The 15,186-nt window shown below is 34.9% G+C and overlaps 1 protein-coding gene across 1 annotated transcript; it reads right to left on the reverse strand.

Moving 5' to 3' along the window:
* Positions 1–399: 399 nt before the first annotated feature.
* Positions 400–1,212, reverse strand: LOC110465626 (collagen alpha-2(IV) chain-like). The gene has a single exon (XM_021521575.1). It carries the CDS (start codon positions 1,210–1,212, stop codon positions 400–402), a length of 813 nt encoding a protein of 270 aa, XP_021377250.1.
* Positions 1,213–15,186: the final 13,974 nt, after the last annotated feature.

The raw sequence follows: 15,186 nt of genomic DNA on the forward strand, positions 1-15,186 counted from the left end.
TTAGAAAGGGTGAGGACTGCAACAGAGTTAGAAAAAGGGGAGGGGTACAACAGGGTTAGAAAAAGGGGAAGGTGCAACAGGGCTAGAAAAAAGGGAGGGGTGCAACAAGGTTAGAGAGGGGAGGGATGCAACAGGGTTAGAAAGGGGAGGAGTGCAACAGGGTAAGAAAGGGGAGGGTGCAACATGGTTAGAAAGGGGAGGGTGCAACAAGGATAGAAAAAAGAGGAGGCTGTAAGTAGCGAATAAAATTCATTTGTGAAGGGAAGACTTGATGGAATATGATATGGTTACGCTATGGGACTGAACGAGTTGAATGTCGTAAAGCACTATAGTGACGCCTGTCATGAGGATTACCCTTGCATGGCTACTCCGATGTATCGTGGAAAACAACATATGTAGCTATGAATAATGAGTGGAGGAAACATTGCCGATCCTTGACCCTGGTAACCCTGGTAGCCCTGGTAGCCCTGGTAACCCTGGTAACCCTGGTAATCCTGGCAACCCTGGTAGCCCTGGTAACCCTGGTAGCCCTGGTAGCCCTAGTAGCCCTGTTAGCCCTGGTAACCCGGGCAGCCCTGGTAACCCTGGTAACCCTGGTAACCCTGCTGGCAACCCTGGTAACCCTTGTAGCCCTTGTAACCCTGGTAGCCGTGGTAACCCTGTTAGCCCTGTTAGCCCTGGTAGCCCTGGTAACCCTGGTAACCCTGGTAACACTGGTAACCCTGGTAACCCTGATAGCCCTGGTAACCCTGGTAGCCGTGGTAACCCTGGTAGTCCTGATAACCCAGGTAACCCTGGTAGCCCTGATAGCCCTGGTAACCCTGGTAACCCTGGTAACCCTGGCAACCCTGGTAACCCTGGCAACCCTGGTATTCCTGGTAACCCTGGTATTCTTGGTAACCCTGGTAACCCTGGTAACCCTGGTAACCCTGGTAACCCTGGTAGCCCTGGTAGCCCTGGTAGTCCTGGTAACCCTGGTAACCCTGGTAACCCTGATAGCCCTGGTAACCCTGGTAGCCCTGGTAACCCTGGTAGTCCTGGTAACCCAGGTAACCCTGGTAAAGCTGGTAACCCTGGTAACCCTGGTAACCCTGATAGCCCTGATAGCCCTGGTAACCCTGGTAGCCCTGGTAACCCTGGTAGCCCTGGTAACGCTCTATGTGTTCTTCTTGTACTTTGGTGTCCGTTCTTATTCGCATAGTAAACAGGCATTCGCGTGGCGAACGCTACACTGTTCTCTGCCTACAAATGATCTATTTTGAAATGAATCAGAGTCGGTTTGTTCAACAATACGTTTGATAGGATATACACTGTAGCCTTATATCTCGTAAGCTGGAAATATGATAATGGATGGTGTATATCCGATATCATCTTTTCTTTATTATGATGTTCCTAGGGGAGATATGATAAGTAGTGATGACTTGTTGTTATTATGTATTCTATTGTAATACTCGATCGACCCTCAACACGGGGTAACTGTATTACGTTTTCTGCTAGTATTAATAGACATTTATTATATTGGCACTGTATTTATTACAAAGACTTTGCTTCTGGTGGACATTTCTAGAAAGTCCATGGCCTGTATTCATGAAATCGTCCTCATGATAAAGCATGGATTCTCTGTGCTTAAACCAATTTTTTGTAATTTGCTAAAATCATGTTAAACGATAAAAAAATCAAATGTTAACATTGAAAACAATATTTGGTTTTAAGTTTCTTCACATTGTTTACAAATTATTGACAAAATAAGATATCTTTTATAAATTTATAAAGGGAACAAGAAATTAGGCTTGAGTACACAATCCATGCTTAAGCGTGATAACGGTGTCCTGACTACGGGCCCAGGAAAAATAACAGTACATGGTAGTGTTTTTTTTAAAATTTTATTTGAATGACATAAACATTTTTTTTTTTTTTTTTTGCTGTATGCGTTAAATAATTCCCTATATTTCGATGTTTTGTTTCATGCTACATAGGAAAAGGTATTAAGGAGGAATCTTATTACTGATAACTCTACATGCGATAGGGCAAACCGGTTTTTTAAGAAAATATAACAACCAATCGGACCATTTTTGCTAAAATGTTTTTTCGTGATTAACTTAATTACACGTTAGAAATTGAGTAAGCAGATATCAATTAATTTCATATTTCCAAATACAACTAAGCGCAATGTACTAAATTGTGAAGAAATGTTACAATATTTATTTTGTGGAATGCTGGTGTGAGGGATTTTTAAAAAGTTTAAATGGCAGCATGATTATATCCAAAATGAAACGATAGTTATTTTTGTTTTGCTCGACTCTTTATAACTGTTACAGCTATGAAGTTATATAGGGTGTTCTAAGTGTAAATATAACTAGATATATAAAGGTCACTTTATTCACTGTATGGTTACATAGTTACAGAGGTGTAATTGTTACCTTAACACACATGTAGAACTACGAAAATAGACCAAAGAAAATAGTCTGCTGAAAAGGCTGAAATAGTCAATCAGATAATTACAGATGTTGCTGTTTTGCTGTCATATATTTGTATACTGTTGTTGCTGCTGTTGCTGCTGCTGCTGCTGTTGCTGTTGTTGTTGTTCTTCATTACAAGAATACCACCGCTAACACACCAGCATCCTCCAAGAGTCACGTCCTATGGAATCTCAAAGGTTTACAAAGTGACAGCAACAGAGAGCAAGCATACAAAATAACGTGACGAACATACATGTAGAACTATGTACAAAATGACAAAGGACCAAGGAAATGGCTTTCATATTTTTCTACATTTAAATTGGAAAATCCGAAGAGATAAGCAGAATGAATTTATCACGTATTACCAGACAGTATTGCTGTTTAGATATCATGTTTTTCTATTGTGTAGTTTTCCTCTTCATTACGTGACCACCACCCCGCGGACACCCTATCATCTTCCCAGAACGTCGCCATGCCTACAAGTACACATGTTCTGTACGACTTGGGAGAGGTTCGTTATTTCTCCGCTTACCGACTGTTTTCTCAACACCTGAGTCGCCGCCTTTAATGAGTGGCTATTGTGAATATGAGTTTTGTTCTGTTATATAGAGAGTGTCAAATAGCATCATACATGTTTATCCCGCTGTCGGTGTCAACGACTTTGTAAAATATTTAATTATGTACAGAGTATAAAAGTGCAGTGTCTCTTTAGTTGTTTATCAATAATGGCAAACCATAGCAAGAATCATACCTTATAAATGATACTAAACTAGGTGATTCACTCAAACAAATAGACATCTTTGGAATGCCTGCCATCAATGACCTTTAAAAGTAAATTAGAGTATTTTTTTCTCTCCAAGTGAAACTTTTAGATACCTATCTTCATTTGGTCGTTTATCAAAAGAATAACGGAGTTCTCCATTTCTTGGACGGGCGGTCATCTTCATGTATTGTGCTTTTGACTGACAGTGTAATATTACATGATAAACGAGCGTTTGAGTGACGTTGCATATTGAATCGACCACCATGGCCTGCCAACTGACCCTTCTGTGAATATTGATAAAAATGGCAACTTCCGAGCTGATTGTACATGATTTTAATAGAATTATGTTAATTTCGTTAATATTTTCAATGAAAAATATGATAAGTCATAACGTTCTTAATTCAACAGGCGACAAAAATGATTTATAGATTTTTAAGTGATCTAGGCCCTTCTATGTCTGTAACGAGAATACATAGAAGGTTAGTCATTCTAAACGTAACAGGGTTAATCTGGTAGCTTCAATGAGACATGTACTTTATGTAGACCACAAGGAATGTGTATCAGAGCTGAAGACAATCTATTGGATGCTAATTTAACTGGAAATGTTTCCTATTGACAATATATCTTTTATGATAATAATGGTGCAGGAAGGAGAGGAGATGATGTTTGTTTAAAAGGGTTTCAGCTAACAGAAATACGACGGATGTTCACAAAATTATACGACATCATTTAATGTTACATTTTAGTAAATAGGTAGTAAATTGGTCTTCTTAAATGACGATAGCTGTTAATAGGACGTAAAACACGAACAAGCCAAACCAATATCAAACCAATCATACAATGTCACACTGCCCAATGATTCAATGTAGTACAACCCTCTTCAGGTGGATTAGTTTGGGTGGATGCTTAGAATAGGAATCAGGTTAAAACAAGATACACTTGTCAATGTTTTGTTTAATGTAAAACATAAAACAGTGGGGCTTAAATAATCAACAGCCACTTAGTCAAACGACATCTGGTCTCGATCAGTTTTGAAATGTTAGACACAGGTGTAATCCTGACAGTGTCTTAGTTATACAAAACTTCAAATTTTCTGATTTTCCCCCCATATTTTCTTGTCCTTTTTGTCTAACGGTTTACGATAAAATGTCATGTCAAGTTAGTTCTATATTAATTACAGTCAATAGCTGACACCATTTGTCGCTATTGGGTGTCATAATTGATTTTTCTTTTAAATAATTTGAATTATACTTAATAGTTGATAAAAGTAATGGAAGCGTGAAGAAAATGCGTAATGTGATATGGACAGCGACATTTAACAGACCCAAAAAATTCAAATAAACACGAATTGTCCTTACACGTCTGAATCGAGATGAATTAAAATTCAACTTTTGAATATTTTTTGAGATGTATTAATTTACATAATAATTTACCTGATGATCATAAATATTTCAGAGGTTGCATGCTCAAAATGAACAGAACAATAAGCTACAGATTGTTTAATTGTATATGGATGCAACTCGATAAAAATGAGTTTTTATGCTTTTCGCTCTCTCAAATTGTTAATAAAACGCACAGATTTTCACTTTCTTTTATATTTTGTCCGCATTTTAAATGTTTTCGCCAGACGAGCGTATGTCTTGATAACGAGTGTTTTCCTAAGACATATGGAATTTTATAAATGTTCATTATTCCTTTCTTAAGTTTTTAAAACACGTTTCGTTTGTAATGGGTTTGAAAAATGTCAACAAAACAGTGGTTTGAACTCCATATATGTACAAAGGGAAGCTTTACATAGACGCCATGCAAATGTCTAATTTCATAGACACCATGCAAATGTCTAATTTCATAGACACCATGTCTATGTCTGATTTTTATTAACCATGTAAATATCTTATTTTCATAGAGACCATGTAACTCCTTAGACAACATGTGAATGTCAGATTACATATAGACCATGTAAATGTCTAATTTCATAGACACCATGCAAATGTAAAATTACATAGACGCCATGCTTATGTCTGATTTTTATTAACCATGTAAATATCTTATTTTCATAGAGACCATGTAACTCCTTAGACAACATGTGAATGTCAGATTTTCATAGAGACCATGTAAATGTCAGTTTTCATAGAGACCATGTAAATGACTGATTACATATAGACCATGTAAAATATCATGTTCATTGAGACCATGTGAATGTCAGATTTTCAAAGAAACCATGTAAATGTCTAATTTCATTGAGACCATGTAAATGTCAGATTTTCAAAGAAACCATGTAAATGACAGATTACATATAGACCATGTAAAATATCATGTTCATTGAGACCATGTGAATGTCAGATTTTCAAAGAAACCATGTAAATGTCTAATTTCATAGAGACCATGTAAATGTCTAATTTCATTGAGACCATGTAAATGTCAGATTTTCAAAGAAACCATGTAAATGACAGATTTCGCTGCGCCCATAAAAATGTCAGATTCCAAAGAGACCATGTAAATGACAGATTGTTATAGAGACCATGTAAATGACAGATTGTTATGGTGACCATATAAACGTCAGATTTACTACTTTCATGGAATTAGAAGTAAATGCATGCTTCGTCTTTGTGAAAAGATCGGAAGGAGTCCTAGACCAAGGGTGAATACTACCTAACATTTCTGTCGTGAAGAAAGAAATCTAGGAATATCATAATAACTATATTTGGAATGAAATTTAAGTAAGAAAAAGGAAATCTAAATCATATATAACTCATCAACAAAGTAAAACATAACCGAGCACAATATTGTGTTTAGTAAAGTTTCAAGAAAGTTGAACGCAACACGGACAAGTGTATAAGTTAACCTAACATGAGTTATATTGCATCCGTTGCATCTAACAGCCGTTTAGTCCTTCTAGGAGTCCTCGGTGTTGCTAGGGGCCAACACGTTGCTAGGGGCCAACACGTTGGAAATCCACACTGGTCTAAACTACTGTGGAACCAGAGGGGAGATGCATCCAAACCCTTATTTGATGAATTTCACAACTTTTGAGGAGTACTGGTGAATTTCAAACTAATCGGTAAAGTGTGTATATTATGAACTGTGCCACTACTTAAAAGATAATACTGTGGCCGTCAATGTTACGGCAAACCTCGGAGACTAAAATTTGAAAATTTGAAATACATTGGCGTGGTTCCTCAGTATACAGAGAAGTTCAGGTGCGATAAATATAAACTAATAGATTCAGGAGTAATAGGCCTCATTTGAAGTACCTTTGAAACAATTGATTTCTCGAGAAGTAAATCGAATACACTCAAACCAAAAATACTAACAAAGCTAATTAAAATTGTGAAATATGTGTGGAGTTAGGGTTTCATTACTTCCGGGTAGAAATGTGCACAAAGAAGTAGAGTAGCTACAATTTAAAAGTCAGTCACACTTAAATTTGAGTGAGGAATTTAATGGCTTTCTTAAGATATAGTGCGGTAGTACAGTGACGTCGAAGAAGGAAACAATTTAATTTGAGAGAGGAATTGAATGTACAGTGACGTCGCAAAAAGGAAACAATTTAAATATTCCAATTAAATGGAAATGTTTTTTTTATTTACCCAAATACTTTATATTTACTTTATCGATCGGTTCAGCTCTTCAATTTCTGAAGTAATAGAGTAACGAACAGGAAGTTATGATGCTCTGAGGATATCATGATTTACTACTTTTGTGTTAACTTCTTGTATACAAAATCAAATCTTATGATTCAAATTTTTAATCTGCACAAGTTATAAATCAATGTTAAAGGAAGGGATATGGGCGACTACGGCTAAACAGTAGCCGGTCTATGTTTATAAAGGACTATGAGAGCAGCCATTATCTCGTATGTACGCCACCCACACTGGTCGTGACGTCACAGGCGTTACAGACATTTAGTTAACGTTACTGTTATACGACACACAATGAACGAAGGAATGCAACTCTTCATGTGAAGAGATGAGTTATGAAATATAACCTTAGAATTTTTAACGATCTGCATTGAAAAAAATCCGAAAGTTCAAATTTCCAACCATTCTTTTCCGGCCAAAGATGAAAAGATATATCAACATTCGCTTACAATTAATTACTTCACTGTACTCAGAGTGTGTACAATCACATTCAATAATACGCAACCAAAGTCGCATAATGTCAGAATATATCAAACAGAAAAACTTATAGAATGTACCAAGTTCTGAAAGACAATTTATCAAAGTTTATCGTGTTTCAATTTATATTCCATAGAGAGTAAAGATGTTATCGTTAAGATGTGCATTGTTACATGGTCATTTGTAAATAGTTTTTGATACACTGTGGAGCGTATCGTGTTCATCACCAGAACCATACATCAAAATTAATCATGTCCCTATACAATATCGCAAGGGACAACGAATTTTACTTGTCACTGTTTCCCCACAGTCACGTGACCTCTGAGTAACGTAGCGCTAAGGGCGTGATCTCGACATGAAAGTGTTTAACAATCTTTATGCTAACGAGATAGCGTGTCCAGTTTCAATTTTCAAGTATTTTGTGTGCAATGTTGCGGAGTGCAAACCTGCTGCAAAGTGATAAAAGGCATTGAAAAACATTCAATAATGAATACAATGAACATCAATGAAATAACTGTTATTTACATTGGAAATACGGAAAACAATTTTAAAACCAAACTTCCGATCTGTTGTTAAACTATAAACATCTACACATCCCGTTGGTAATCTAGAACCTTGTGTAAACCTTTCCGTGAGGTTAACACACAATCTTCAATGGTTAGTTTAGTTTGACACTGAAATGTTTGTAGCAATAGAGCACCCCTCAAAATTAGGAGGTTACCATGTGTGAACATGGAAAAGCCGTTTCCATTCTGGTACTACAGTTGATGTGACACTGACAAAATACTGTATCCAGACTGTGTGCTATAATACCCAAAGCTGGCTTTATAATGAAACGGGACATGACGTCACGGAATTACAACATTTTATTGAAGGCAATATGAATGATTTAAATATTTATGAAACCCGGTCCAAGATTTAGTTTTAGCTTAACTGAACCTTGCCAACATGAAAGCTCCTTCACTTGTTCCAAAGGTCTACTATGAATTTGATGTCCTAATTTTATGATCTTTTTCTATTTATAATTGACACTTTTGACGTCACAGCAACTGCAATATGACCTCTCTGCAGAGACGCTTGGTGTCACCACTAACACCTGAGCGGGAGGCAAGCATTGTCTGGAGCAAATTATTGTCTTTTATATTCCCCGAAATACCTTTGTCTGGAGTAGATAGACTTGAAATATTGCTTTTGCATACTGACAAAGTTCATGAACCAACTGAGTTATTACATGCAACTTATATATAATTAACGGTAGGGAGTTGAGAAGTAATGCTTTCATATGGTGTAGCAATTTTTATGTTACCTTTCAAATGGGAAAAAACATCATTATTTATATGTTTATAACACAATACAAACAGAGATGTTATCAAACCGTTTATTTCATTTCCAACTTATATGATTTCAAGCGTAATATTAACCGCGATTTTGGTATTCAAACATTTATAATCAATATGGCTGACATGGGTTATATTAGACGGCTAAAGGACATCTAAGTTTTGAAAAAACTCGGCCGTCATAATGGTTGCATGCATCGTCACATTCGTTTATTTTAAATTGGTTAATTATTTAATAAAGGATCAATTTGGAAACCTCGTACACGTCCAAGTTCAAGATCAAGTCCAAAATCTAGACAGTCAACTACACATACTTAACATTCTTCACAAAGGAAGGGAGATAAAGGTCTTGTGACACTTTACATTAGATATCTATAGAAATTAAATATGGGACACTTATTTGATAATTACTTTCTTCCTAAATTGAAAAGAAAATAGAATTATTAATTGATTCTATGTTAATACAAGTTAATGTCTCAAAATTGAAAATATTTTAATACATTACCGACGTCCCACTCAATGTTTTATCTGTTATGGTAAGGATTCAAAAACAGCATTGTTTCAGTAATAAGATTGGTTAACAAAACAAGTAGGTTAAGAACTGATGAATTACCGCCATCACATACAAATACAAAACGAACCATATTTTGGCTTTTTTGAAAAAAACAGTGATTTTGAAAATTCGACTGTATTCGTTTTTTAAGTGTTTGTTTGTGGTGCGTTCACTGTGATGCTCTTATTATAATATTTCAGACTTTTATATAACTGTACTCTAACTTTGAATGGAAATCAACAACCTGTCATACACGCTTCCATTAGAACATCGTTTCGTGCTTGTCTCGCATAGACATTTGAAGTTAGATATAACGTTTATATAAATGGATATGAAGATTATAACAGAAATACAATATGGACTCGTTGAAAACAAATCTTAGGTTAAATACTGAAGAAAAGTTCAGACACGCTTGCACCCCAACCCTAAAATTTCACACCTTATCCCAACTTCAAGGGTCGAAGGTCAGATATTAATACGAATTATTTCGAAACATGTAACACTTTTCTGGGGAAAAAACACAAGCATGTTGTGATTTTGAAATATATCATGCGCCAAAACTATCTAAAAAATACTGTGCGAACAAACAAATGCCATTTGCTATTTTTATTTTTCAAATTTATTTTTCAGTTGAACAAAATTGAAGAACATCGTTTAGATGAAACTCGTAAGTGTCAAAATGTTCAGAAATGTGCCCTAACTGCTGCTCCTAACTCGTTTGTCTGACCTTGGATAGGGATCGTGTGCACAGTCGTATTGTGTCATTCCAAAGTAGATAATCTCTTTCTGTCTGTATTTCTCATTCATTCTTTCGAAATTATTCTTACATTTTCGCTGATGGCTGTCAATGCTAAAATGCACATAATTCACATATCATTTCAGCAGATAACAATTTCATTCAACAGTTGAATCTCAGGATGACCTAAATTAATTTATGTTATATGTTTTTGTAATTGATACCCACGGTCGGCCATTAACATTGCTGACGTCAGACCGATTCATCATGGTTCAAAACATTTCGATTTAGTTTACTACCATGTCACAATCGCCTGGTTAATATCTGTGAATTAAAACGTATTGCCAGGTCAGATAGAGATTGTGAACTCAGCCGAAAAGCTAAAATACTGATATTATGTTCTTCGCAGATTAACACTGTCGATACACATAACAATTGATGGTTAAATTAATTATCATCATTATGCAATCTTAACGTTCATTCATGCGTGCTTTGAACTAATTGATGTTTTTAAATGATTTTAGAAAATCCTCCTCTGAACTGATTGGGTCTAAGGTCTACATTTTAGTTCATTTTACTGCAAAGAGAAATCTTGCACATGCGTAGTGTACTGTTAATAGCACGTACTTCACGAGGTGTTTCTTTCCGCGCGATTCGCTTGAAATCTCGATCATATATCCTTTTTACCTCGTAATTATTTTCTTCTTTCATGGAAAAATAAAAACATTATAATTATAATAACGTTATGATTATGCTATATGTGAAACGCAAATTGATGTCATCGTAATTACATGATAAGGTGGGTTAATATCATTAAGTTCACGCCAAATAGGAATCGATAATGCTCCTGATAGGCAATGTTTAATGTAGGCTACTTCAAATGAAATATGCTAATTCTTTAAATGTTTTGCTTTTTAAATAATATGCCACAAATTCGATGCGAAACCAGGTGATCCGAAGGGTAAGTGTCTTCTTCTTGAACACATCGTGATGATATCCCGCCAAGTCTATTGAAGCATTACCGTCACCAATGTCAATAGTCCAGGGCGTAGTGAGTAATCATGGAAGGCATCGAACTAACCGGGTTGAAAATAAATTGCTTATCAAATTCATAACGATAAAGCTAAATCAAATACGAGAAACTTTTTATTTTATAATAGATTCGTTTTTATTTGTATAATTACAAACGATAAAACATAAAATTAGCTTTTACAGAGCTCATTGCGAAGAACTATTTTCATGCGCTGAGTCACTTGTGTTTGTAGTTCGAACAATTTGAGATCCTTTATACCTTTAGATGTGATCCAAAACATCAAATTAAGGAATATCAACATTAAATGTCTCGTGAAGATATAGCCGGACACATGAAAACATGCGACATATTATATACATATAAGTGTGTTGTGGAAATTCCTTTTCTCGGGAAGAAGTGTTCGTAATAAAAGAGTAATTTACAGTAATATCCCTGTAAGCGAAACCAGTAGATATATATTTATATATATATATATATATATATATATATCTACCGTTACCAATTATAAGTAAAACCAGTAGATTAGAGATGAGGAAAAAGTGACAAATTATATGAAATATATGTTGTTGAAGCGTTACAAAGGCAAAAATTCACGAATTTAATATTCTAAAGAGCCGAAACGAGAATTGTTTTCTCATGCGAACATAAGTCTTTGTATTTCTAATTTAAAAATAAAAATAGTAAATAATTCAAATTCTGGACTTGTATGGTTGAGAATTTCGCTTTCCAAACGCTTATACTAGGCATGAAAGAACATTCAGATGTTTGTTTCAAGTGTCTGGAAATTCGCTATTTCCGATCTATTTCCTTGGAAATTCCTGTATATGTTTTAACACAACGATGTAAAGATAAAACTCTGTATCAAATGAAATGACAGATGGAGATACAACAATCCCTGACCCATACCAAGGCCGTCAATAGAACAGTAATGATTAATACGAATATCTGTGCGCAATGATCTTAACGTCACATCTTTTAAAGAAGACATATGCGATGACCCAAAAAGTCTTTACATAAAGGACCACATGGGACTCTCCAGCACGTCTGACTTTGAGGGTTAGTGCGCCAAGGGCGTCTATATATCAAAGCATATTGTTTATAAAAAAAATCGGGTAATAGTTTAACTGTACATACACATTAGTTTATCTCAAACTAAAATCAAAATATTGTGAATAAGGGAACAAACCAAAAGGGAAAGACAGATGGATGTTTATATGTTGGTTTTTGTGTCAAGTATTTCGACCATAGCGGCCATCCCTAGTGTCACACACAAATTAACATAACATAGATATAACGGTTTACGTATCACTTTTATTTGCATAAAACATTTACAAATGTATACCAGAATACATTATTTCCTTATGACGTAGTGTGTGAAAAAGACAGAGGTAGTCGGGATGGTGCCTGTTATGTTTTATTATTTACTTTGAATAAGGAAAACTTGATAAATGATTAAATAGAATTACTCTGAATATATTTCCCGTTAGTTTATGTCATTTTATCAAGATAACATTGATATCGAATTTGTTAAGTTTCACTTGTATTGAACATAATGATAAAAGATTGTGTTTCTGAACTGTTTTATGTCGTAGTGTGACATAGTTGGTAGCGCGTCAGTCATTGACCGCAAGGTCTTAGGTTTGACTCCCGTAGGCGGCAGGATACTGCTGTGTTCTTGAGCAAGTCACGTTACCCTTGTTGTTTCATCCCATCTGCATAGAGTAGGGTTTAATAGGATGTCGGGTTAGTAAAAGTCTGTATTACAGTGTCTGTTCTGTAGTAAATAAGGGGCATGACACTGTAAATGAGCAGTTAGACACACGAAACCACAACAAGCACAACACCTAAACAACTTCAGTATACACACAAGAACACATTCAAACATATGGATGTACTAATAGGGATTACGTGATGAGATGTTTTTCGGTCACGCTCATGATTGTCTCAATAGCATGTCTGTCATCCCTTGCATGTGTCAGAGTGATTTAAGAGAGGGCGCTATACAACATTTGATGGAATGCTATCAAAACAATTCGTAACCTTTAAGTGTTTCCCCCCATTCGATTTAGATTAACGATTTTCAACATTGTACTTATTTTATAAAAGTTTTGATTAAAATTTAGAGAATTCATTAATGAAATCAATAAAACATGTGTTATTCTATACAATAATCTGGAGAGCTTTAAAAAAGCTTGGCACAAATTGAAAATGTAAAAAGTACCAAACTGTATAGAAAAAATATCTAATGTGTTAGATTTGTGAGATTAGTAAATACATGTAACACAAACAACACCTGGTTACACTGATAACACGACAACCAAAAGACTAACGATACACGTACCTACCTTGCATGTAGGGGAAGAAAATATGCCTTATCTATTCAACTACATGATAGTAAGACGCAACTGATACTTATATATGTGTGTGTTCCCACAGTGCAAGGTATTTTGTACCTCCTGCTTTAGAAATATTTAAAAACCTAAAAGTGATTCGATGCCGCTATTATGTAATACTATTGAGTTCTTATGCATCTACTACTATATTCTATTGAAGATTATCAACTAACCGAATAATTTAGAACTATGACAGCAATGAGTTCATCTTCATTAAAATAATGTTCAATCTGGTAATGTAGATAGTTTTTCTATAAAAAAAAGTACACGTGTTAGGATACAGAGGAGAACGAACACACCAGCTCTAGAGTATCAACATACACAGAGAAAGCCCGAACTCAATATCGACACAAAATGACAACACATCGTGATTATGAGGCACCAAAGCAGATGAAAGGCATTAAGATGACAAAACCAATTCTTATTTATACAAAATTGGACTTGTAAATAACGCACACTGTGTTTTTTGTATCATAGAAAGGGAGACAATTACCCATGTTTTATGGGAATGCAGGGAAGTACAAAAATTTCTGAGCAATTTTGAAAGTCTTTTAAGTGCTCTCACTATTCCTTTCTCGCTAAATAATCAATGTGGCGAAATTATTAATCGGCAAATTTTCTTAAATGGATTTTTTCTATTGCATGAACTTTAATATGCCTTTAAACTTTCTATTATTTGAAATGAAGGAGATGTCTGAATAGTAACTTGTTATGCAAACCCCTCAATTTGTCTTTTATTGATTAATATGCCATGATTCATTCTAATCAGTTTGGTATGTTTTGGACACAAACAGGAATTGAAAACCTATCTTGCGAGCTTACGTCTGTCTCCTATGTTTGTATTCTTTGCTTGACTACGGAAACAGACGTTTTCGAAAACTCGCAAAATCAGTCTTCAATTCCTTATCATGATTAAAACAATCTTAGCCTTTATTTTTCATGATTCATTCGTTCTGAAATAGATGTTCTGACATGTTAAACATCCGTAAGATATTCGTCATAGTATACCATCTCTATCCATGCTGGCTATGCTTTCTTATATATTTCTATAGGATATGTAACGTTAATCAACAATTAATAACATTTTGACAGCACATTTTTAATTCCATTTCTGTTGTGTTTAAATTCAACAATCATTTTAATAATATTTTATTGTTGTTGATATTTCCTCAACAAAAGGGATAACATTAGGTATCGTATAGCAAGTGTTACCACTCTGACATTAATCAAATTCTAAATTTACAACTGAAGTTTTGTATCAAGTTATCTGTGAATGACGCATTTTCTGAATTGTTTACATACTACTCTTACAAGTGAAAATGTATATAGTTCAGTATCAAGATATAGGGTACTCACCTGTGGGTCCATGACTCATACGAATCAATGAATATGTATCCGATTCTCGGGGCCGTGAAGGCATGTTGTTACAGTAGGATTTCAAGTGTCGGAATACATATATGTGTTTTCAATTATTCAAATTGACAGAGTTAAAGATTGTCTTATCAGGTTACCGAATTAAATGAATGACTCATTCATATTTTTACTTTTAAAGAAACCAAAGAAAACATGAAGATCACAGTAAGTACAAAATATGAAAATTGTTATTTATGTGGACAAGAGCGAAATTTAATATATATATCAAAACATATATAAGATTTCACATATACATGACCGCAACTTCATCAGAGAATTGCTGCAAATAGAACTTTGCGTTTATTGTAAACAAAATCAATATCCCGTTTATCTATTTATGTTTTGTCCAACACATGTAACTGTTTTGTACATCATAACTGA

Source organism: Mizuhopecten yessoensis, unplaced genomic scaffold (genome assembly GCF_002113885.1).
Source record: "Mizuhopecten yessoensis strain PY_sf001 unplaced genomic scaffold, ASM211388v2 scaffold11095, whole genome shotgun sequence".
NCBI lineage: Eukaryota > Metazoa > Mollusca > Bivalvia > Pectinida > Pectinidae > Mizuhopecten > Mizuhopecten yessoensis.

Excerpts from the sequence above, each read along its gene's own strand:
- LOC110465626 (XM_021521575.1), bottom strand. The coding sequence starts at position 1,212 with ATGCCTGTTTACTATGCGAATAAGAACGGACACCAAAGTACAAGAAGA.